This window comes from Gopherus flavomarginatus, chromosome 9 (genome assembly GCF_025201925.1).
Source record: "Gopherus flavomarginatus isolate rGopFla2 chromosome 9, rGopFla2.mat.asm, whole genome shotgun sequence".
In the NCBI taxonomy this organism is placed as follows: Eukaryota; Metazoa; Chordata; order Testudines; family Testudinidae; genus Gopherus; species Gopherus flavomarginatus.
In genome coordinates this window covers 59,305,518-59,331,627 of record NC_066625.1, presented here as the reverse complement: position 1 = coordinate 59,331,627, position 26,110 = coordinate 59,305,518, and the positions used below count along the sequence as shown (strand labels likewise).

The following is a 26,110-nucleotide window of genomic DNA, read 5'->3' as shown; positions in this document are numbered from 1 at the left end:
TGTAGTTAGTAGGCTGTAAATAGCAATTGTTATAAAGCAGAAACCAGTGGTTAGCCTGTGAATGTTTGGGTAGCATTTGACAACTTCCATTTTAACTTTAACTAAAAGTCCAGTTGAAGTATGTGTATTAGCTGATCCATTCTTTCTGGATTCCAAAACTCTTTCCATATTCTTTTGGTGACTTTACTGACCTGATAGATGTAGATGTCCTTGACTTACTAATACTTTTTCAGGCCTTAAAAAGGGAAAAACTAACATGTCAAATTTGAGTCCTAATTCACCATTCTGATAATCAGATTATAACTACCAAAAGTCTTGTTACATTAGGAATTAAAAGGTGAACTTTAAATACTGCGATTATGTAAATACTGTAATTGTTAGAGCACAGATAATACACAATTTACAGAATAACAGTTCCCTACTGTATGTGGAGTTTTAACATGTAGCTGCCCAGTAAACTGTGTGGCGAGTAATGAAGCTGTGTGGTTTAATACGCTGGTCTATATACTGAAAGTCTGACTGCTTTCTTCACCATATTTAACATGGTAAGCAGTAACCTGCACCTACAATTAATTTCTACCTGAAATCATGATGATTGTTGAAACTTCCTTCTTTAATTCATCTTAACAGTGATGTTAATCTGTAGAAAACAGGTTGATCAGATAGAGGATAATGGGAATTAAATTCCTCATATATTTTAATATATAGACATGGACATTTTTTGAAGTTTTGTATTTTACTCGCAACTCCTGTGCAGGGGGCTGCAGCAAATCCTGAAAATGAAGACCAACAGCAGAGACTGAGAGAAGCGGCAGAGGGACTGCGGGTTGCCACGAATGCAGCTGCTCAGAATGCCATCAAGAAGAAAATTGTCAACAGATTAGAGGTTTGAAACCAAACTCTCTTGATTCTATTATTTTTCACTTCTTCAATTATGCAAACCCATATCTGTGTAGACACATTCCAACAATTATAAATGCAGACTTTAGACAAAAAAATCTCAAGTTCCCCATAAGAAGTGGACCTAAACACAGCTAATGTGGGGCACTTTCATTTGAAAGTTGCCTTCCAGACTGAGTGTAGTGTGAATTAACTAGTTTGCATATTAAATGTTTTATTAACTTGCAATAGTTTAGTTGTCAGTAACAAACAGGCTGGAGGGATTTTTGTTATTATGAGACTGCTGTATTCATTCAGCTATTTTATTGGTGGTGTGATCTTCAGGGTAAATACAGTAGAGTTCTCACTGTTTCATTTCCATTTAATTAATCATCTGTAATCCTGTGATTTGTGTTTTTTACCAAATATTATTGGAGATTTTTAACAAGAATGTGCAACAGAACTTCACTTAAACGGCCCCCAAAACACCGGTGATTGCATCACAGCTAAACTTTAAAGCCACCCAAAGAAGCAAAGGTTCAGAAACAAAGTTGGAAGCAATACATAATAGCCAGAGGTGCAGCAAAGGAAAAAAGGCAATTTGTTGTACTGATGAAATTCAGCCTTCTTTAATCTTCTAGAGACATCTGACCTTCACAATTGCAAATTAAATGTACAAAAGACTGGGGGGAAAAAGCCTCTTAGTTACTGGTTTTCAACTGTGATTTTACAATAGTCTGAAAATCATTCTAGTCGATTAAGACGAGACAACAAAAAGATCCGAGTAGATAATCTTCATCTGGATGTGTATTGTATTAAAACTACTATGTCAGTGTAAAATGAGTGAATCTTGAGTAATTTAAGCAGTGACGCATTAGAATGAACTTTTTAGCTACACTATAAGAAACCCTTGTAGAAAATAAGGTGTTATTTTTCTGTAAAAATATCTTACTATTTTATCCTAGATGAGTAATCTGTGTCAGTAATAGTTTATGAACTAACAAGCTCATGTTCAAGGATGAATGTATTTATTAGGTGGGTTAATTAAGGAATGGTGTTAAGAATAATGTTAAGAATATTCATATTGGAATGTATTTGGCAAGAGATGGAATTATTTTTTTTTTGGTAGAGAGAGGTGTGTAGAGAGAGATCACTAGTAAGATTTCTTAGTATTTGAGTTCAGGTTGTCCCTCTATATTTTTAGACCCAAGCAAACTCATCCCTTCATGTCTTCCACGTATGATCACCTTAGTGTCTTACCTTTTTGGCCTTGAGCAGTCCCAAGCAGAACTGGTCCTTTGCTCCCATGAGGAATGCTTTTCAAAGTACATCCATGATTCTGTTCTTTGGACTGCTTAATGTAGCAATGTGGACTGCTCTATTTACCCTCCTCTCCTTTTATTGATCCATTATATCCCTAGAGCTAAACCCCTGCAAGTTGTTCCACTCCATAGGCATGGTCTCTTCCGTGGCGGTGCAATTTATTATTGCCAAGTGACTATAGCATTTAGCAGAGTATTGAGCAATCAAGATGTCAATGACGCATCGCTTTAGGTTAAACTTGAGAGAAAGAGTTTGCAAACGTGTCTACATTGTTTTTAAACATGGTGCCAAGTTCTTCTTTGGAATCTAAATCCAGTTTGTATTACTAATTTCCTTGATGTGTTTTGCATATTGCAGTTCCATGATAGTTGAATTCAAAACCTTTGCAGTTGACTTTCTGCACATAGCAGACAAAACTCTTTCTTCTTCAACCTGTGTCTTAATTAAAATGCTGTGGATGAAGGGAGAGGCTCCTTTCAAAGAATTCCTGAATCCACACAAACAGCTGTACTTTATTGCTAATGCTTTAGATCAGTGGTTCTCAACCAGAGGTCTGGGGCCCTCTTGGGGGCCACCAGCAGGTTTCAGGGACTCCGCCAAGCAAAGCCAGCATTAGATTTGCTAAGGCTCAGGGCAGAAAGCCCAAAACCCCACAGCATGGGGCAGAAATCCCGGGTCTCCAGGCCCCGCCACCCGGGGCGGTTACCAAAGCCTGAGCAACTTAGCTTTGCGGGGCCCCTCATGGAATGGGGCCCTGGGCAATTGCCCTGCTGACTACCCCCTAATACTGGCCCTGGCTTTTATATGGAGAAAACCAGCTATGGCACAGGTGGGCTGTGGAGGATTTTTAAGCATATTGCGGGGGCCTCAGAAAGAAAAAGGTTGAGCACCGCTGCTTTAGATTACTGTGGGTCTTCACATCTCATTCAGCAGCCTGTCATTATGCTGTAGGCTATTTTAACAATAGCTCTTCAGTATTCCTAAAAAGTTTGTGCAACGAAAGACTAACAATGGGAAGAAGGAAGCTCTTAGAATGTTTATAGTGCCAGGTGTTTTTTTCCTTTGTTGTTAGAAATTTAAAGACTGATAATAATGGTCATTTCACTTTTCATCTGGAGTGGAAAGTGACAGAGTCTTTATGGTAAATTAAGTCAAGGGGAGGTAATGACTTCATAGGTTCCAGTTGCTAAATGCAATAATGCCTATTTTATCTGTTGTGTTCTCTGCGTTATTCAAGCTTATACCAGTTCAGCCTTTTAACTGCTTTTCCCCCCCTTTAAAGTTTGCAGCTAAACAGGCAGCAGCTGCTGCCACTCAGACAATTGCAGCCTCTCAGAATGCGGCCGTTTCCAACAAGAACACAGTAGCCCACCAGCAACTTGTCCAGAGCTGCAAGGTAATATTTGCTAACAGAGGAAGCAGTCACTTGGCAGATAATCTGTAGTCTGTGTCCCTTTTAATGCGGTTAACTTCTTAGGAAACTGAAATTCAGTTGCTTGTGTCAGTCTGACTCCAAAGCATTTGATTCTTGTTCCGTTGCCGTACCAAATATAACACTGCATTTATTTCTAAGAATGCTTTTTTCCTGTTTTGGTGTCCACAGTTAGTTATCATCTGTTAAAATCAGGGAAATGTTGTTGTTTTAGAATGTGTGCAAGGCAGCAGTGTCCCTTGTCTAATATAGATGCCTTTTACAAATGTTTAGGCAGTACCTATTACAGAGGATGGGCGGATGTGAATATTTTTTGCAAGTATCTCCAAAATGCAAACCTGCTGCAAATATGGCATATTTCTTGGGGTATATGCTGCAGATAAATCAGCAGTACCCTACATGCAGAGTACATCAGGCAGAGAGGTGGATTACTTAGGGGTTGCCTTGCAATTAGTGCACTGAAAGAGTAGTGAACTGACAGGAGACCTTCACAGCCAGTTCACTGTGTAGGAACCACCCATGGTGAATCGCCTTCAGAGTCTGTGTGCTTTTCCAGAGCTGTCTAAGGAGCATTGCTTTGAAGTAGTGTATTCAGTAGTAGTACTCAGGGGACAGATACAAAGTTAGGCCTTACCTCTTTTTTATTTAAGGTCTTAATTGATCCTGACTAGAGAAATAGGAGACATTGTCTCTTTGGTAGTGACCAGTGGAATTAGGTGTAAATACTCATGGTCAATGGCTGGTGTTTATTAACTGTGCCCCCAGCATCATTTGACACAGCAGAAGTACAGATCTTCTACACTATTAGTAATCGGTATCTGTGTCCGTCTTCTTGAACTGAGTACACAGTACATGTACATCGCCTCCTTGAAGGCTGTTCAGGGAGAGGTTTCTGTGGTGGAAATTCTTATACAGATCTCACAGATATGAGGAATTATCACTTGTGGCTGTCAACTTGTGCTTCTCTGTTGTTCATTACAAGAGACTTAACTTCATGCCAGGTAAGTGGCTGTGTGGTGTCATGTAGGCCAACTGGCAGACTGTTCTTTATGGTCAGAGTTGGTATCCAGTGACTATTGTACAGGTGGGGAAGGGAAGGTATGTCTCTGTTCTCTGGGAGTGCATCAGTACAGGTAAGGAGGTTGTATCGCAGTGCAGAGTGCAAGAACAGTACTTTCCTTCCTATTTATTTTTACTGTTTCCTTCCCTTTCCTTGGTCCATGGACCTGACTTGTCTAATTTAGATTGTAATTACCTTGAGCAAGGACTGACCTACACCATGTTCACGAGAGATGATATGAAATGATGAATAGTAATGAAATTGGACTGGGGTGACGACTACTAGTGAAATTTCTGAATGCTCTACTTTAACACACCATAAAGCAAGGGTAGTGGCTTGTGGTGTAATGAGAAAAAATCCTTCCCTAGTGTACCAAGATAACGTGGACAACAGCTTGATACTGTGACCCAGGTTCACCTTGTCACCCTACATGCAGTCTATGCCCTTAAATTCCCTTTCCAAAGAGACCGTAGTGTTAGGTTATGGGATTCCAGTTTCACTGACAAGAAGGTTGCTGAGAGCACAGAGCTGTGATATGCCAGAAGTAAGCACATGGAGATGCCCTCACATTTTCCTGATTGTAAGCCAGAGCGCAGAGTAAGTCGCTTGACAAGTGACTGTTCTTTTGTGGTTTAGCTACAGCCGGCAGACTAATTTGTGCTTGTGAATAATGTTCCTTCAAGGCCCCTAGAGAAATAAGAAATCAACAGGAGTGCAAAAGAGCCTATTCTTCTACTGAGAGAAGCTATGCAGAAGTCAGGAACACCACCACTATAATAGACATCCATTTTCAAGTCAAAGATCCGAGAAAAAGACATTAACACTTACCAATTGGCTATTAAGTATATTACTTTCCACATTCGAGTTTTTGAAAATTTGGTAAATAAAAGAAGTAGCTTGAACATATCTCAAAGGAGCATACAAAGGTTGTCTGATAGGTAAGTTGATATTTTTTCAATAGGATAAACTGCCTTTTGCATTTCTATGTGTTGACTGCTGTTCATTCAAGTTTAGCTTTGACATTGATTTATTATACAGCAGATAAAATCCTCTTTTGAAGTTTCTTCCTGAAGTAGAAAACCTCAACATTAGGAAAACATTTTTGGAGACTGTATTGGAGATAAATCGTGTAAACATGAGTTGACATTTGAATAGGGGTGAGAATACATTTTTAACAATATACATTTTCAGAACATTACAACCATACTATAAACATATTTTTGGAAGTCAGATAAAAGTAAGCTGAGTACCAAAAGAGAGAGTTAAAGTTTGCTTGAAGCAAGAAAGGTCCTTGAAAGATCTACACACCTGAGCAATTTGGAGTGTAAAACAGTAGTTTTAATGTCCAAAACAAAACGTTCCTGAGTCAGTGAAAACATCTCTGATGAACCTTTTTTTATTACAGAAAAGTCTTAACCTTCCTTTCTAAACTAACTTATAGAATTCTACAGAAAGAGTCAACTTCTTCAAATACTGTAGGAACTCTCCTAAACAGTCAATCTGAGATTTATTAAGTTATGTGAAATCCTAACTATTGTCTACAGAATCATATTGGTATCATCCCTCTTAAATTCTATAGGATGTGAGGCTTTGTTTAGTACTGAATGAGTTTTTAAATTTAACAATTAAAACTTTCTCCTTTGTTGCCGACAGAATGTTGCTGACCACATTCCTCAGCTGGTGCAGGGTGTGAGGGGAAGCCAGGCTCAGGCAGAAGACCTCAGTGCTCAGCTTGCTCTGATAAATTCCAGCCAGAACTTCCTTCAGGTAAACTGAATCAAATAAATGCAGTAGATTTTTTCCCCTCAAGAGCACCTTGTTGGTCTTGAGTTGTCTTCACTTTGTGGAGTGAGAAATTTGCATGTCACATTGAAGGGACAAATTGAGAGCTCTATGTTGTCATTGATTGTGGTGAGGAGAACTTAGTTTGTCATTGGGGCAATAGGTGTTGCCACAACTGCCCTGAGTTTGAGCCAGAGGTAACACAGGCTACTGTCTGTTCAGCTTTCCTTGAAAGTGTGAAAATGTGATACACTTTGCGCTGAAACTGGCTACTGAAAAGGAGGCTCAGTTGGCAAGGCAGTGAAAATGCCATGAGTGTCTGGAACCTTGCCTAACTAGAGCTCTTACACATTCCGCTGAAACTGGATGTACCATCATTGTACAGATCCTTAGTTTAGATACAGCCACAGTGTTTCATCTGGAGTTCTCAAGCCCTTTATAAGGAGGAGAACGTGTCAACCCTGCTTTTCAGATGGCTTTCCGAGACACAGAAGTGATCTAACTTATTCAAGGTTTTGAGGATAATCCAGGTGATAAGCAATAGTCTATGCATCCTTCCAAACACTGAACAAAAGATAAAGGGTGTTGTTAATAACAAAGGACCAGCTGTTGCTTCAAGATAAATGTTGGAACTATTATTGGCAGTTAAAATAAAATCACGAAGCTCTGTATACTGAAATGTTATACATTTTTCAGATTTGCCAGGCACTCCCTCCTGTCTTACGGGGAAGAAGTGAATCTTTTCAGTGGTCACTGGCACCACGTGGTGGGGTATTAAAAGTGAAATAAGGCATTGAGTCTAATTCTACTCATGCTGCTGTCACAGGACTGTCTCGAGCTGTGGTCTGGCTTGCATAAAAGCAAAAATCACAGGTGCTTTTCTCTTTTGAGAGGTGCACATTTTATTTTCCTTCCCTGAACACATTCCAAAGCACAAAGGACAAGAACAAAGCCCAAAATGACAAATCAAGTCCACCAGCTTTCTGTGTTTAAACCTGCCTCCACTCAAGCTCAGGAGCTGTTTTTCTCTGTGCTTGGCCTGATTGGCGCCAGACCCAATCAGCCTCACCTGACCTGCCATGATTTAATTTGTCAGTAAGGTACTCCATGCAGCACTGGAGCGCCCTGTCACAGTTGCTTACCCATATGGTCCCACTGAAGTCACTAGGACTACTTGCCTTGTCTGTTTAAGTACTGAGAGACCATGGAGATGACATAGTATTGGAAGGGGTAAGCAAGATGTGTTATCTGCAGATCCTGTGCTTGTTTATGACTTGACTGCTTTTTTTTTCTGTTTACTAATATTGAGAAGAAAAACATTAAATATTCAGAAATGTTGCAAGAAATTACAGATTTACCATGTATATTGTCCATGCATGTCTGTGTAAACATGCACAACTGGTAAACTGTTCTGTTCAAATATTTAAACTCCCTATCATTTATATTACAGGAGCCACTTAGAGGCTCCAGTCAGACATTGGTACCCATTGAGCTAGGCACTGTGCAAATAAATAAAGCAAAGCCAGTGTCTGCTGCAGAGATCCCATTGCTTAGGATTATGACAAGGCACAACATGTGAATACATGAATCGGGATTGGATAGGGACAACGCATAAGTAAAACTGGATGCATTTGCAGTGGTCCTAATAGCCAGCCTAAACAGTGGTAATGGCAAAACTTAGTGACCTAAGTGTTCTGTCAATTCTAGACCTAGTTTCATATTTGAAGCCTTTATACAAGGTTATAGGCGTGATCTGATGAATCACAACACATTCTTCTCTAATCTTTAAATAGCCTGGAAGTAAGATGGTGGCATCCGCCAAAGCTGCAGTACCTACTGTAAGTGACCAGGCCGCAGCAATGCAGCTAAGTCAGTGTGCCAAGAACCTTGCAACGAGCTTAGCTGAGCTAAGAACTGCCTCCCAAAAGGTGGGTCAATATCCTTTTTGAGCAGTTAGAGGTTAACTGTGGCTTACAACACCTGATTTTGTAAAAGCTTGTGTGCAGTAGGAAATGTCATTTGGAAGTCTGTATTCATTGCTGTTCTTTTAGCTCTATTGATTGTGAGTTAATCACCTAAAGTGAAATTGAACAGTGCTAAATATGTCTCATTTCCCTTTGTGACTCTGGACAATGAATTCCTCTGCTGGCAAGCTAAGTATGTTATGCAGTAGTTTTGTATCCAAGATATGCAACATGCCAAGATGACCTTTGGTGTCTGCATAGTCTCTTCAAAAACAGATAATCTTCCAAGACATGATCACTGATGAATCTTCCCATTTTTGGTGGTAGGACAGTTATTTAATGATACTAATAGTTTCTGTTTGTCTATTTTCTGAATAGGCTCATGAAGCATGTGGCCCTATGGAAATTGACTCTGCTTTGAACACAGTCCAAACACTCAGAAATGAACTGCAAGATGCTAAGATGGCCGCTGTAGATGGACAGTTAAAACCACTCCCAGGAGAAACGGTAACTGGTGGGGCAGAAGAGGCTTAGCAAGTCAGTTTTAAGGTGTCGTTGGTAAAAAGAGTCAGTCACATGATTGGCTGATGCTCATTCCAATGGCATTTTACACAGATATTCTTCCAAAATCCATTCCCAACACCATGTATAGGTGCTGGAAGTAGGGGTGCTGAGAGTGCTGTTGTAGCCCTGAGCTTGAACTTATTTCCATCATATTCGGGGTTTACAGTTTGGTTCAATGGCTCTGAGCACGCCACTATACAAATGGTTTCAGCTCTGACACTATGAAACATCCTTATGCCAATAAGAAGCCTACCCTCTGGCTGAAATAACTTTTAGAGGTGAGGCCTTCTTCCCTAGAGTACTGAGGGAAAAAAATCAGCTTTTAAGGACGCTGTCATAAAGATTTTTAAGGTCTCTTTCCTTTGTTTATCCAGCATATTGTAAGGAAAAATACACAAGAGCACATTACTTGATTTTTATTTTTTTACCTTGGGCTTGGAGAGCAAAATATATTCTTAAAAAACACATGTCATTATTTATTTTGCTAATGATCAGAACTAAATTTTAAAGCTCTAATTTCCTTCTCATTGTGCCTGCTATTTGCTACTTTCATTTCATTCAACTTCTGCAATGAAAATGTGCTAGTCGGGGTCTGAGATTCACTAATGCAGGGCAGCAAGGTGTAGGTTCAGTAGCTGAGGTGAATGCTAGTTTGGAGGGAGGGAGAGATAGAGGGAGGGGGCGGGAAATCTTTCCATTGCTCTTGGACGGAAAATTTATTTGAATTCAGTTTAAACAAAGACTGTTATCTCTTGAATATTTTCATAGCTGGAAAAATGTGCACAGGACCTCGGAAGTACCTCTAAAGCTGTTGGTTCATCAATGGCCCAACTGTTGACTTGCGCTGCTCAAGGCAATGAGCACTACACAGGTACTGTTACTGGAAATTGCTAATGAAAATAAAACACTTTATGAAAGGAGATACCAGGTTGCAGAGGCTGCTGTCTAGCTGTGTATATTCAATAGAGGTTGGGGCGTCTGTTAATTAAAAAAAAAAATGCAATCCAAACCTTTTTTGTGGAGGAGATAGCTCTTCAATGTACAATTAAACGCCGTGTGGTTTGGAGATTAGTGTTGTGAGAACCCAGTTAAGCTGAAAATGCTGTGATGTGCGTATTGAATAGTTGAAAACACTTAGGTTTTTGTATGTTCTGTGGGCCAAAACACACCCAAGATGTGTTGGTTAAAATGGTACACCCCTTACTGCATGTTCTGAATTTACATGTATCATGCAGTTAGCATCTCTAATTCATGCATCAGATTTGCATAGTAAGGGATAAAGCCAGTGGACAATATGGACACACGATCTTTCCATATGTGATTTCCGCAGTTACTCCTGCTCACCTTTTGTGTGCATTATTTTAGGGACTGAAAAGGTCTGTTTCTAAAAAGTATTTACATTTCTGTTTTGGAAATGGATGCATACATTTAAATGGACGTCAAATTTTAGTCCTTAAAATTCTCTAAGTAGGTGTTGATGTTAATGCTGCAATGGGATATTTTTAAATATTACTGATAAACATTATGGCAATTGCTGTTTCGTTTGTTGTATTTGGATCAAGACTACACAGATGTCAGTTGCTTTCATTTGAACCGGATAGAATTGAATTAAGATGACACAAATTTTACATAGTCATACAGTAGTCAGTGTTGGATGTTCAATGAAAATTCAGAAGTCTTGATACTTGAAGCTGAAATCTAGTAGCTCTTTTAAAATCAAGCAATAAGATAGCTGTTAGATTAGAAAATCCTAGCCAGTAATGCATTCCTATGTAGTTGAAAGTCCTCTTCAATATCTGTTTCCGTACTTTCTATCTAATACAAACTTTGGTAATATGAGGATCTTTTTGTGCTTGAACAAATGCTGAGGTGGTGGTATATGGATGTTTTGTTGTTTACTGCATAGCACTTGGGTACTGTTAATCCTAATTTTATATTCCACTGGTGGAAGAGTCACTGCAGTTCATATCTGTCCTTCAGTTCATTTGCAAGTTTCCCTTGTTTTGTTTGACTGAAACTCACTGCCCCCAAATAAAGACTGAGCAATCAGACATTTTTTTTATTGCTGCAGCATGATGTGTGAAGATGACACCCCCCCGCCCCCTTAATCTCCACGGCTGTTATATTAGGCATTTCAGGTGCTGACTTGCCTCCTGGAGGACTTTGGCATGATCATTAAAGGACTGGGTTGAAGCCATAAATATTAAAACTCATCTTCCTCATTTTCCCTTTTATTGAGACCGACAGTTGCTGCATCTCAGGATCAGCAGTGATCAAGACCTTATTGATCTGTGTGCTATGAGAGTCCCTGCCCTGAGGAGGTCAAAAGTTAAATAAATAAATCAGAATAATTAGAGAAGGGGAAGGTGCCATAGAAAGATGAAGTGACTCACACACAGTCATACAGCAGGTTGGTGGATAATCTGGGATTAGAAGCCAGGGCTCCTGACTCCCATTCCAGTGGGAAGTAACTAGTAAAGGAAAAAAACATTCAGAACCTGACGCTTCTTGTGTAGAAAAGAGAGGATTTTTCTGGGGAGAGTTGAGGAGTTATTTGTGACTTATTAGCAAGGAATAGGCCAGGGCAAAATTTGTACTGCAGGTCACTGAAGAGAGGGATGGAAGCTAGAAACAGTGGCAAACTCACCAGTGCATAGAATTAACTCTGCTTTACTTCTGCAATTGTAGTACTGAGCATGTTAACATTAATACACTTTTAATTGGCAGCCATGTAATTTGTATTCATTAGGTTGTGAAACTACATCCCAGCTGTTTAAATGTCTAAATATTTATAGATTGGAAAGCAAGTGATGTAACAAAGAAGAATGGTGCAGTCAATGGGAACCTTTTTGTAGTATTTTTTGTTGTAGGAATGAGAGAGTTAAGGTGTGTGCTGCAACTGAAAAAGATCACCTACTTAAATGGAGCGCGTTGTTATGCAGTTCATTGCTGTGTAGACAATGATTTTACCTCTAGTACTCTGGGGGCTCATTTAAAAATAATTTAACAGTTCCAGAGTACTGTGTAGCATTTCAATAAGGGCTGAATTAAACACAAGATAGCTACATTCTTCCACTTCTTGCAGGGTCACAGGTCTTGACAACATGGCTGTGAACCTACTGAGAGTCTAGGTCAGACAGGCTACACAAGCCAGTTTTCAGAGGTCTGCTATATGACTGTCTGCATGATGAAACTAAATTATGCTACTGCGCTGCTTTCTGCTTGAAATCCTCTGTGTAGCTTTTATACTTGAATTTCAGCTTGTGCCCTATCCAGCTTTGGTGAAAATTTCAAAAGCTTAAGTCCCATTTTCCGAAGAGATTTAGACTTTCGGGGCCCTAAGTCTCCTTGAAAGCCAGTAGGATTTAGACTCCTAAGACTAGGGGGGAGGGATAGCTCAGTGGTTTGAGCATTGGCCTGCTAAACCCAGGTTTGTGAGTTCAGTCCTTGAGGGGGGCCACTTAGGGATGGGGCAAAATTAGTACTTGGTTCTGCTGATGAAGGCAGGGGGCTGGACTCAATGACCTTTCAGGATCCCTTCCAGTTCTATGAGATATATGTGTATATCTCCATATATTTAGTCTTTTTTGAACTTGTTACTGCTGGTAGCTAAGACTTGTACTTTTTCACTAGCTAAATTGGAAGTAACTTGAAACTGTTAAATTTTTCTTCTCCTCCCTCCATAAAAAAATATCTGTTTGATGATTTAGAACCACCCTGAAATGAGCTCTTGTGGGTATAATATTGATTTTATGGTTTTGCTGTGGGCATTTCTCAAATGTGTTCACATCTGAAACACTCATTTTAAAATGTTTGCAATGTTCTGTAGAAAGGGGGTAATTACCTTGCAATTCAGCTGCCATAAAAGAATACACATTGCGCCTTAGAGGATAGTAACCGAGTATTTGATGAAATCTGAATTTAGGGGTCGCTGCCAGGGAAACAGCTCAAGCTCTGAAGACTTTGGCTCAGGCAGCAAGAGGCGTTTCAGCATCCACCACTGACCCAATGGCAGCACATGCAATGTTAGATTCTGCAAGGGATGTCATGGAAGGCTCTGCTATGCTTATTCAGGAAGCAAAACAGGCTCTGGTTGCACCTGGGGATGCAGAAAGTCAGCAGAGGTTAGCTCAGGTAAGTTGCAACCTGGGCTAGTGCACCTGCTGTACAAAAAGTGCAGAGTGACTTCAGCATGTTTAACGCAGGACACTAATAATGCAGCCAGTGCTGGAGTGTAATATTCCAGGCACCTTTGGGAAATGGGCTGTTAATGTAATTCTCTTTACAAAGGCTTCTTTTTAAGAGATGCAGTGATTTGCCTGCTATACCTTACTGCATGTGAATAAGGCCTTTAACCCATGCCTTATTTGGGCAGTATACTCTTGGTTGTGAAACAGAAAAAGTAATTACATTTGATGTTACCAAATGAAGGGTCCTGGGTTGACTTGCGATGTTTGTAACACATCCATCTTTCTAAACAAGTGATGTTTCATCATTACTGGATCTCATCATTGTGTTATCAGAACGAAAAGTCCTTTTTCTGTTGATTGAGAGAGTTTGACTATTTTTAAATCAAAATTTGAGAGACATGTTTTTAGTAATAGTGCCTTGAGGCCAGAACTGCACAGAAGTTTTTGGGAATCTGGGAAAATATCTGAAACTTAGGCCCTCCATCCTTCCAAAAATATTATCACTACGGGGCACAGCTTGACTCCTGTCCCATGGGGCTGGCCCTGGCTCCATGCCTCTGGTGTTATGTCCTGGCATGCAGGGTCGTAACTCCTCTCAGGTTTGTCCCAGCAGTCTCTCTCGATCATGGGGGAAGGAGAGGAGAAGGAATTTCAGTCAGTGGTGTTGCAACTCAGCCTGTGAGATCTCAATGTCTCCAGGCCAAACGTAAGTGGCACTGCGACCCTGCACACCAGGTTGCAACGCTGGTTGGTTTGGGGCACTCTAAAACGGGGCCCAGGGCAAACTGCCCCATTTGCTCCTTTCCCCCCAGGCAGCCTTGCTGCAGCCTTGTGTGAGCAATAATACTTAAAGCTTTTCTGTAACTAACACTTGGTTAGTTGGCTAGTTCCCCCTGTAGATGGGAAAACTGAGGGAGAGCAGTTAAATGAACAGCCTCAGAGGAGGAGTCATTGTTAAACCAGAATTAGGATTTAGACATTCCAAAACACACTGCCTTTTAGCTAGATTTTATTGAGGTATAGGACCTTATTCCTCATTGGGATTTCTCGTTTGTTTTGCCTGTGCCTGTATGTCTATTTCCAGGTGGCCAAAGCTGTGTCTCACTCATTAAATAACTGTGTGAATTGTCTGCCTGGACAAAAGGATGTTGATGTAGCCTTGAAGAGCATTGGAGAATCCAGCAAGAAACTGCTTGTTGATTTGGTGAGAAATCTTTGATGTTAAATGATGTTTCAGAAGTAAAATTCTGGCTTGGGTTCCTCACAATTTAAATTCTTGAATAACCAATATACTCTAGATTACAAGTCAGTCTTGTATAATAGCCATTTTTTATTCTGAACTGCTTTTCTGTTGATTTTGGGAAGTCTCCATGTTTGTGACTTGTAAAGATTGCTAACCCTACCTAGGTTAACATTCACTCCTTTGTTGTAGTCTCAGCAGAGGGACCAATGTTTGAATGGATGCGGACACTTGAAACATACAATCTGTTTTCTTCCTAAAGTGATCCTTTTGAGTCAGCATAAGGAGCATGATCCCTGCCACCTGAGGATATTCCCTTCTGATGCTTTGTATCAAAATGTCACTATTTTTCTGTTGCATCCCTTCTAAAAATCTGTGGTGAATCTGTTTAAATAAAATTACAAGTCATGTACCGATTTCCTACCCTGAATGTCACTAATAGCTGGCAAAAGTTGCAACTTGCCCGAGGCATATGGGTGTTCTGTAGTTTGGTCAAGTTTACTCTTCCATTACTAGTTCCACCTGTTCCACAGATGAATGGAGGATTGAACATTCAGGTACAATCAGTCAAGTACTTCTATGAACGCAATAGTCAATTCAGGCCTCAAACACAGTTAGGAGCCATTTAATACTAACACAGTTCCTGTAATTTTCAGTGCTGTAGCCGTGTTGGTCCCAGGATATTACAAAGACAATGTGGGAGAGGTAATATCTTTTATTGGCCCAACTTCTGTTGGTGAAAGTAAGAAGCTTCTGAGCTTATACAGCTCTTATCTTCAGTTCTGTTACTGTAAATCTATTCTGTGAAGCTTATTCTGGGGCGTGGATAATGCCTTGGAATACCAGAGCCTCCAAAGTTTGTGCCTAGTTTACAGCTGCCAGTATTTTAGAATGAAAGGACAAATCAGAGTATTTCCATGTCGCCTCTGAGATGGGGATCAATTTCTTGACCTTAATCCACCAATATTTAAAGCAGAAATGGATTTGAGCCCCAAAAATCAGAACTGGTGTTAAATATTGAACAATCCTGAAGTTTTAGGGGCTGCTGGGATCTGAGAGTAACACTGACCGAGGGGGTCTGTTCCCTTCTGTGGCTGAGCCTGAAGATAGCTGCTATTCCTCCTGGCTAATGGACTGCTGGCTTTGAGCTCAGCTGGCAGAGTCCTGTAGTTTGGAGCAAGATGTTTAGAGTTTAGTACCTACAGTCTGCCCAGCCAGCAGAATAGTTGTTATACAGGATTATGGTTCAGGCCCATCTCTGAAATAAAAGAAATCCTAACAATCCAGGAACTGGATGTAAAACTAGATGATCACAGTGGTCCCTTTGGGCCATGGAATCTATGCAGAGTATTGTCAGGTTCAAAGATCACACTTCCATTACTTTAATGTTTTGAATTGTGTTGAACTGCGTAATTAAGGGATAGTCTGAATGTTTGGTCTCTGTGGTCACTAAGACACATGTCTTCTTCTCTTGAAGCTGCCTCCAAGTTCTAAATCTTTCCAAGAAGCCCAAAGTGAACTGAACCAGGCTGCAGCTGATCTGAACCAGTCAGCAGGGGAAGTGGTTCATGCTACCCGGGGCCAAAGCGGAGAGTTGGCTGCAGCCTCTGGAAAGTTCAGTGATGACTTTGATGAGTTCCTTGATGCTGGTATTGAAATGGCTGGTCAAGCACAAGTGAGTTTTGGTGGCTGTAGTTGGTTAACTGTATTACCCTGGGCATGTAGGGATGTTAAACTGTGCTAGTCTAAACCTATATATAGGCAGTGGATGTTACAGAAGAGTCAGATCTGCCATTCAGAAGTGACAAGAGCATGGTGGGGTTTGCGTATTGTGCAAGATAGAGGGGTGTATCTGTCCCTGGTGCTTGTTGAAACTATGATTTCATGCTCATCCATGTAGTGTGAGCCTTGTGGTAATTGATTTGTGATCTGTATAGCTGAATATAGGGTAATCCATTGCCTCTTCCAGTGGTCAGAAGCTTTGTAAAGGACCATTTTCTATTTTGGTGCAATTACCCAGGAGTGTAATTGGAGTTTAAGTTAGTTACACTTAAGCAGCTCTAGAGCTTGAATGCCCAATGCCCCAAATCATCAGAGTATGAAGAGGACTCAGCACACAGTAAAACCCCTATAAACTGGACTTGTCATTTCCCATTCAATGTGACACCAGAGCATACACTTTTTATCACATCCACGGATCTGTTGAAGACTGGAGCCAACCTGTAGAGAAGGTTGGTAAAGTGCAACATGTGTGACAGCATTGTGTAGTTCTTCTTCGAATGATTGCTCATATCCATTCCAGTTAGTTGTGCGCGCTGGAAGATTTTTACCCTAGCAACTCCGGTGGGTCGGCAGCTCACCCCTGGAGTGCCCCGCCATGGCGCTGGATATATACCCCTGCCGACCCGCCTGCTCCTCAGTTCCTTCCTACCGCCCGTGTCGGTCGTTGGAACAGTGGAGCGCGGCTTCGCTGTCGTCAACTTCCCTAGCTTCTCTTCGTTCATTTGATCTCTTGTTGTATATAGTTGACTTAGTCTGTAGTATAATTAGTTTTATAGTTTATAGTTGTTAGTTAGTTGTTGTACATAGTTTAGCGGAGTTTGGGCTCTAGCTCTTCCCCGCACCCGGTGCCCGGGCCCATGCCCGGTTCACCAGGGTTTAAACCATGCTTGGCCTGTAAAAAGCCGATGCCCACAAGCGATCCCCACGACTCTTGCCTAAAGTGCCTCAGGGAATCGTACATCTCCGACAAGTGCCGCATTTGCAAGGCCTTTAAGCCGCAGACTAAAAAGGAGAGAGACTTTCGATTAAAGACTCTCCTTATGGAGGCAGCCCTTAACCCTCCGTCCTCGGCACCGAGCACTAACAGCGCTCTTCCAGCACCGGACTGCGCCGGCTCCGCCAAGACACCTCGGCACTGGCCTTCTCCTGCGCAGGGACCTGACCGAAGGCCTTCAACTTCCTCCACACCTTCGGTGCAGACTCGTCCAGATCGCCCGGCACCTACCCCTGCCGTAGCACCAACGGTCGTGGTACCGTCGACTCTGGTCCAGAAGAGCTCCCCGGGGAGACCCGTGGTCGAGCTGACGGTCCCCTCCACGCCGGAGACATTCTCCTCGGCCAGGGACCTTATTGCGATGACTGAGTCTGCCCTGCCTCAACCCCCGGCACCGCTGGTGCGGGTTCTGCATTCCAGAGGCAAGCCTGCCACTATGAGGCCTCTTTCGCTGGAGTCGACGAGCCAGTACTGGTCTCAATCCAGGTCCCGGCACCGCTCAAGTTCTCATGGACGGTGCCGATCTCGACGCCGCTCGCAGTCCCGGCACCGCTCACCCAGGCGGCACCAGTCGTACTCGCGGCACAGATCTACCTCTCGTCCCGATCGGTACTCTCGATACTGCTGTGGCTCTAGGCACCGCTCCCGGCACCGAGACTCTCGCAGCCGGTCCTGCTGCAGACGCTCGAGATCCAGGTTGACCTCCTGGCACCGCGCTGGTTGCAGGTCCTGGTCTCGGTCTCGGCACCGATACGATTCCTGGTACCGATCCCCAGCACCGAGGAGATCTCCAACGACGGGAGTGAGGGACTCATACCAGCCTCGTTCGGCTGCTCCATGGCCGTCCTGACAGCCGTCCTTGTCATCTCAGGCAGACAGTGCATGCGCCCCGGACACCGACGTGCCTGCTGCCTTGTTCAGCGAGCCCCAGCCTCAGGATCATGGTCCGCAGCAGTGGGGATTCTGGACGCCCTGGGCGTACGATCAGGCCCAAGGCCCTCTCCCAGGTCCACCGCGCTCGACAGCCTTGGAACACAGGGCACTGGAGGCCACGATTACCTGTCCTCCCCCTCCTCCTATGGAGGAAGGGTTGACCCAGCCTCAGGGCTCCGAGCTCCCCAGGGAGACGGACACGATCCTTCAGGCGGAGCCCTCATCAGACCCGCTCGTTCCAGGTCTCTCCTCTTCATCCTCCCCTGACGAGGCTGTAGCTGGAACCTCGTCGGCCAGCCCTCCTCCAATTGACCTCAGGGCCCACCAGGACCTCCTCAGGCGTGTTGCACAGAACATGAACTTGCAAGCCGAGGAGGTCCCAGAGGTTCAAGACCCAGTGGTGGACATATTGTCATCCGATGCCCCCACTAGAGTGGCCCTCCCATTTATTAAGACCATACAAGCCAATGCCACTACAATCTGGCAGTCTCCGGCCTCTGTTCCGCCCGCTGCGCGAGGGAGCAAATATATGGTGCCCTCAAAGGGCTATGACTATCTATATGTACATCCTCCTCCTTGCTCCCTCGTCGTCCAGTCGGTTAACGAGAGGGAGTGCCATGGCCAGCAGGCCCCAGCCCCTAAATCGCAGGACACGAGGCGCATGGACTTGCTAGGGCGAAAAGTTTACTCTGCGGGAGCCCTCTGGCTCCGTGCGTCCAACCAGCAAGCCCTCCTTAGCCGCTATAGCTACAACACCTGGGCAGCAGCAGACAAATTTAAGGAGCTGCTTCCGCAGGACACACGGCAGGAGTTCTTGGCGATCCTCGACGAGGGGAAAAAGGTCGCGAGAACTTCCCTCCAAGCTTCCCTGGACGCTGCGAACTCAGCTGCCAGGACTCTGGCCTCTGGCGTGACTATGCGCCGTATCTCGTGGCTGCAGGTCTCCGACCTCCCCCCGGAGCTCCAGCACACTATTCAGGACCTTCCATTTGAGGGTCAAGGGCTGTTTTTGGACAAAACTAACCCTAGGCTGCAGAGCCTAAAAGACAACAGGGTCATTATGCGCTCGTTAGGGATGCACACGCCTGTAACTCAGCGCAGGCCCTTCCGACCCCAACAGCACCGCCCTTACCCTCAACCACGGCAGAGACAAGACTTTGCCAGACGGCGAGGCAGAAACGGCCGCCGGAGGCAATCAGGCAACCAAGGGGACCAGAACCAAAGCTCCTCTAAGCCTTCCTCCGGGCCAAAACCTTCCTTTTGAAGGTGTGCCCGAGGGCGTTGTACCAGTTTCTTTAAAGGATCCGTCCCCGCTGTTTTCCAACTGGCTTTCCTTTTTCCTCCCTGCATGGTCCCAGCTAACATCAGATCGTTGGGTCCTATGCACGTTGGAACTTGGATACCACCTACAATTTATTTCAAACCCTCCCTTCCTCCCTCGTCCCTCTTCAGGGACCCCACTCACGAGCAACTCCTCCTACAGGAGGTGCAAACTCTCCTCGCCAAAGGAGCCATAGAGGAGGTACTGGAGCATGAGTGGGGCAAGGGGTTTTATTCCCGCTACTTCCTGATCCCCAAGGCGAAGGGAGGTCTCAGACCAATTCTCCATCTGCGGGAACTCAACAGATACATGGTAAAGTTGAAGTTCCGTATGGTATCCCTGGGGACCATTATCCCATCCCTGGATCCTGGAGACTGGTATGCAGCCCTCGACATGCAGGATGCCTACTTCCACATAGCCATCTTCCCACCTCACAGGAGGTTCCTCCAGTTCGTGGTCAACCGGCAGCATTTCCAGTTCGCGGTCCTCCTGTTCGGCCTCTCTACATCCCCAAGGGTATTCACCAAACGTATGGCTGTAGTCGCCGCCCACCTTCGCCGCAGTTGGATACACGTCTTTCCGTATCTAGACGACTGGCTTATCCGCGGGACTTCCGAGACGCGAGTCCTCAGTCACGTCCGCATTGTCAAGAACCTTTTCCTACATCTAGGTCTAATGATCAATGTGGAAAAATCGACTCTAATCCCCACTCAGAGGATAGATTTAATTGGTGCCACCTTGGACTCGACTCTTGCCAAAGCCTGCCTACCACTGCCACGGTTCCAGACCCTGCCGGCTATCATCCGGAGGCTGCAAGTGGCGCCGCTAACTTCGGTACGCACTTGCTTCACTCTCTTGGGCCACATGGTGGCCTGCACGTTCGTAACGAACTACGCAAGACTGCGCCTACGGCCCCTCCAGTCCTGGCTCAACTCGCAATACCGTCCAGCCGGGGATCCTATGGACATGGTCATCACCATTCCTTCGACTGTGCTAGACTCCTTCCAGAGGTGGCTGGATCCCTCCATGATGTGTGCGGGGCTCCTGTTCCACCCGCCCCAGCTCTCGGCGTCCCTGACAACGGACGCATCATCGCTCGGTTGGGGGGCTCACCGCGGGCACCTACGCACCCAAGGCCGTTGGTCATCTCACGAGCTGGACCTCCACATCAATGTCCGGGAGCTGAGAGCAGTCCGCCTCGCTTGTCAGACGTTCCGGCAACACTTACAGGGCCGTTGTGTGTTGGTATTCACCGACAACACAACAGCCATGCACTATATAAACAAACAGGGCGGCACGAGATCTTCACCCTTATGTCAAGAAACCTTACGACTATGGGACTTCTGCATAGCCCATTCTATACACCTCATCGCGTCCTTTCTCCCAGGAATTCAGAACACACTTGCGAATCGCCTCAGCAGATCCTTCCTTTCCCACAAATGGTCCCTTCGCCTGGACGTTGCTCTTTCGCTCTTCCGGAAGTGGGAGTTTCCCCGGATAGACCTCTTTGCATCCCGCGGGAACAGGAAATGCCAGACGTTCTGCTCCTTTCAAGGCCTCTCACCGGGTTCAGTGGCGGACGCCTTCCTTGTGCCATGGATGACGTACCAGCTCTACGCCTTTCCACCGTTTCCACTTGTCCAGAAGGTCCTACTGAAAGTACGCAGCCTGCTTGATCATGATAGCTCCAGCATGGCCTCAACAGCACTGGTACACCATGTTGCTAGACCTATCCATAGCCGACCCTGTTCCCCTACTTCTTCACCTGGACCTGATCACCCAGGACCACAGCAAGCTCCGTCACCTGGACCTTCGGTCGCTCCACCTCACGGCATGGCTCCTGCGTGGCTGACTCAATCTGAGCTACGTTGCTCCACCCCAGTGCAGCAGGTACTCCTGGGTAGCAGGAAGCCTTCCACTAGAGCTATATATTAGGCCAAGTGGAAGTGTTTTGCATGCTGGTGCGTGAAGCAGAATTTACTTCCCGCCGAGGTCTCCATATCCAACATCTTGGATTACCTCTGGTCCCTCAAACAACAGGGCTTGGCGGTATCATCTCTGAGGGTCCATTTGGCATCCATCTCTACGTTCCACCCGGGAGAGGATGGCCGCTCGGTGTTTTCTGATCCGATGGTGTCTAGGTTCCTTAAGGGCCTAGAGCGCCTCTACCCTCAAGTACGCCACCCTGCCCCAACATGGGACCTTAACCTGGATCTTGCCAGACTCATGTTCCCTCCTTTCGAACCGTTAGCAACTTGCTCCCTTCTCTATCTCTCCTGGAAAACCGCTTTCCTGGTGGCCATCACATCCGCGAGACAGGTCTCGGAACTTCGGGCCCTCACGATGGATCCCCCGTATACTGTGTTCCACAGGGACAAGGTGCAGTTGCGACCGCATCCGACTTTTCTCCCCAAAGTGGTATCGGCCTTCCACGTTAACTAGGAGATCTTCCTCCCTGTCTTCTTCCCAAAACCACATTCGTCTTGCAGGGAGCAGCAGCTACACTCCCTAGACGTTCGTAGAGCACTCGCTTTTTATACAGTGCGAACTAAGCCATTCCGCAGAACTCCCCAACTCTTTGTCGCTGTGGCTGAGCGTATCAAGGGGCTTCCTATCTCCTCGCAGCGGATTTCCTCCTGGGTAACATCGTGCATCTGCGCCTGTTATGACTTGGCTCACATCCCATCGGGCCATGTGACTGCGCACTCCACCAGGGCTCAGGCCTCATCAGCTGCTTTCCTCGCTCATGTGCCCATTCATGAAATCTGTTGTGCAGCGACCTGGTCCTCGGTCCACACCTTTGCCTCCCACTATGCCCTGGTTCAGCAGTCTAGGGATGACGCAGCCTTCGGCTCCGCCGTATTGCACTCTGCAACATCTCACTCCGACCCCACCGCCTAGATAAGGCTTGGGAATCGCCTAACTGGAATGGATATGAGCAATCACTCGAAGAAGAAAAGACGGTTACTCACCTTTGTAACTGTTGTTCTTCGAGATGTGTTGCTCATATCTGTTCCACACCCGCCCTCCTTCCCCACTGTCGGAGTAGCCGGCAAGAAGGAACTGAGGAGCGGTCGGGTCGGCAGGGGTATATATCCAGCGCCATGGCGGCGCCACTCCAGGGGACGACCTGCCGACCCACCGGAGTCGCTAGGGTAGAGATCTTCTGACGAGCGTGCACGCGCGGCGCGCACACCTAACTGGAATGGATATGAGCAGCACATCTTGAAGAACAACAGTTACAAAGGTGAGTAACCGTCTTTTTTGCAAAGTGGAAGCCCAGGGACTGAATGGACATAGAAACAAAGGAATTCTTTCACTCTTGTTCCTCCAGTCCAGAAATGTAGTTTAAGGGACACAAGGTCAGCGCAATACCCAAAGTGTGACTTTTATAAATTTAGTGGGGTGTAGAATGAGTCAACTTGCCCTGCTACCACCTTGGTTTTTACCTATTCTGCAGCTGACTGGTTGAATTGCAGGCTCCAAGCTACAAATTAGTGTTCTTCAACATCAATATATTTAGTGTCCCTTAAACCTAATGCTTTGTGGCTAGAGCTGGGCTATTATAGCAAAAGCAACCCTGAATATTCTTGCAAACAAAATCCATCTATTTGTGCTGTGCTGGTGCTGGTCAGCTCTTAATCACTTACTCACACACACTAGAGTGGGAAGCCTTTAGTCACAAGGCTGTTCACTGATGTTAAAAATGTAAATTTTAGTGCAAATGCCTATTTGCAAGAGATTTTCTACCAGCAATGATCTTGTGGCTCTTTGGAAAGATTTGTCTCAATCACACAATATCCATGAATAACTGATTGTTTTCATCTAATGTATGAACAAAAAAGGATGCTTTCTGTCTGTAAATAGTCATTCAGTCTGAACAGAAACAGTGACCTGTCATGGGGGGCAAATATAGTAAATACAGAAAGCAGTTCACATATATAGACTCAAACCCAGATCACAACAACTAAGTAAAATACAACGTGTTTGCAAATATTTCTAACACGGAAAGGCTAATTTTATTGCATAAATTATTGACAAAAAAGTCTAACTACTGCTGTTTGTCGCATACTGTAATTCTACAATACTATTTTCTCACTTCACGTATATAAAATTATTTCTTAATCATTCCCTGAAAATAATGTCATGTGATGTCAAATTCAAATTATTTCTCAAATAAAGCTATATGGTAGATTTAGTTTTCCAGAAACTATTACTTCTTCATGTAGAGCACCCCTGCAATTAAATGTCTGTAAAGGTCTCTTTGAAGAATTTCTGTTCACTCAAACCATTAATCCAGTAAAGGTGTAAGTAAGAGTGCTTGTAAATGACACCGAAGGTGCTGGAATATAGTTGGTACCCATTGGCCAAACAATGTGGGTCAGTTGTGCCAGGCAGAGACATACAAGAGACTTGACAACAAACGCATTGTTCAGCAAGTAGTTAAATTTCCTTCCACTTCTCTGTGAATGCTCTTACTGTTGGAAATCAAGTTCCTTGTATATGGGTTTCTTTTTCTGCTGTATGAAAGGAGCTAGAGGCACCTATCTGAGCAAGCAGAGGCGATGCTCAGTGGCCCTATCTGGAATGTCATCCCATGCATGTCATTGGTTTTAGATGGATAATTCAATTGAATTCCAAAATGCAGTGCTTAAAGTTTTAGCTGTCTCTTTAGCTGATGCAAACTGTGTCCGAAATGTTATGCTGCTGTGGTTTTCCAGACTAAAGAGGACCAGATTCAAGTAATAGGGAACCTCAAGAACATCTCTATGGCCTCCAGCAAGCTCCTGTTAGCTGCCAAGTCTCTCTCGGTTGATCCTGGAGCTCCTAATGCCAAGAACCTCCTAGCTGCAGCTGCAAGGTACAGGCATATCACCTGATTTCATTTTCCTAAGAGAGTGTTTAACTGTTTTCCTCTGCAATCTGTAGTATTTGTTAGCTTATTCTTCTGTTACTCTTGGTTAACCATATAGGATGTTCCATGCTTTAGCTTGTTAAGTGAAACTGAAATCAGAGGAAGCTTGCTTACACTGGATTGGTGTAAATCAGAATAGCTCTGTTGAACTCAGAGCCAGGCTGACTTACAGCAGATGAAGATACGGTCTGTTTTTTTAAGAAGACTATTTCTAATACTTGTTCTTTCTCCATCCGTCTACCCCCTTCCCTGCTCTCACACATGCAGGTGCTGAAGATGTTGCTATATGCCTGCTGCTAGCATGTCTTTCAAAGAAAACTCTTACTAAGTAGTGTCCTTGCATATGTGGGTGCGGGGAGAGACTTAACTTTAATTTTTTGTCTAGGAACCAGTTTTTTATTTTTGGAGTTTTCAGCTCATTTGGGGGTTGCTGCTGATCGAACCTTTTAAATGTGCACTCCTACTCCTCAATAAAGGAGATGGAATGTGTAGACCTTTTGCAAGCCTGCTGTCAGAGCTGCCCAAAAATCTGGTTAGTGGTCTGCTGCAGTAGCACTGTCCAGTGCTCTCACCATGTTATCTTCTTTTCCCCAGTCACTTTTATCAAATGAAGTATACACAATACATTTAGATGACTTAACTTACTCTGGATGTCTCTACATGGTCAGTGGGAGAGCACTCTTATGTAACCCTTGCCTGCAAGGAAATCGAGAGGAGGGGAAAACACCTGGCACTGTAATTTCACGTTGCAGAAGTTGATGACTTTGTTGCAACTCACAGCATAATGAGAAGAACTCTGTTAAAACGTATCTGGAATGTAAATCCCTTTCACTGCCACTGGAATCTCTGCATTTATCTTCATGACATTACGTAGGAGTTTGGTTCCCTGAATTTAAGTTGGACAGGAACTCTGCATAATGCATTACAGAAATCGAGAGTATAATAGACTCTGTATAGCCTATTCTGAGTGAAATCTCTGCCCTCTCCTTACCATCCATGTTTTAATCAGAGAACACAAGTAGTAATAGTTGTGCAGCTGTCTGTCTGTCACTTTCTTAAAGCATTTTCATGGTTTTGGGGGTTTTTTTTAAGTCATTTGAAAAATTTCCAGACCTGGATAAGTTATTTACACTTTGGATTGCTGAAAGTGGGGAGTGGGGAGATTAAACTAATCTTCTGAAGGAGAATATTAAGAGATTGGGAAGAAACTGGCATTTTGAAATCTAGACATTAAATAAAAGTGATTTCCAAGGTGAAGCTTGGACTCCATTTGTGAGTATCATGTTCCATTCACACCAGTAAAGAATGTATTGGGAAACAAGTGAAGAAGTGTCCATAGACAAATGAATAGAGCTGTTTTTGTAGGTCCTGAGATAAAAATTGCTCAGCCTCAAGATGAATGTGCTGCATTAGCGGATGCTTTCGTCACAGTGCCCTAGTTCCATAGACTGCTGCTTTTGACATGTAGCCCGTGTGTAATAAGAAGGGGGTGAGAATGATCAGCAACTCCAATTGTCTGATTGGACCTGTTCTGCGGTGCTAATATACATACTTTGTGCTATACTTTGCTCACCAGACTGACACTACTCATGGTGCAATGCCACTCACTGGTTCTCAACTTGTGATCTGTGTACTGTGGGTGGCTCAGGGAAACCTGTCTCATAAGATGGTGCAGGATCTCCTCTTTGGATCAAAATTGCTAAGCTGCTTTAATACAATTAGTTTTCTTCT

At 44.1% G+C, this 26,110-nt stretch overlaps 1 protein-coding gene across 4 annotated transcripts in view; it reads left to right on the top strand.

Moving 5' to 3' along the window:
* TLN2 (talin 2) overlaps window positions 1–26,110 on the top strand; it is a 357,752-nt gene that overhangs the window by 231,661 nt on the left and 99,981 nt on the right. For all 4 annotated transcript variants that reach the window (XM_050966960.1, XM_050966961.1, XM_050966962.1 and 1 more), the window contains 10 exons: window positions 758–886; window positions 3,485–3,598; window positions 6,348–6,461; window positions 8,270–8,404; window positions 8,819–8,947; window positions 9,773–9,875; window positions 12,930–13,138; window positions 14,279–14,398; window positions 15,912–16,109; window positions 24,186–24,325. In XM_050966960.1, the coding sequence (XP_050822917.1) occupies window positions 758–886; window positions 3,485–3,598; window positions 6,348–6,461; window positions 8,270–8,404; window positions 8,819–8,947; window positions 9,773–9,875; window positions 12,930–13,138; window positions 14,279–14,398; window positions 15,912–16,109; window positions 24,186–24,325 (1,391 nt within the window). The remainder of the gene's footprint in view (window positions 1–757; window positions 887–3,484; window positions 3,599–6,347; window positions 6,462–8,269; window positions 8,405–8,818; window positions 8,948–9,772; window positions 9,876–12,929; window positions 13,139–14,278; window positions 14,399–15,911; window positions 16,110–24,185; window positions 24,326–26,110) is intronic.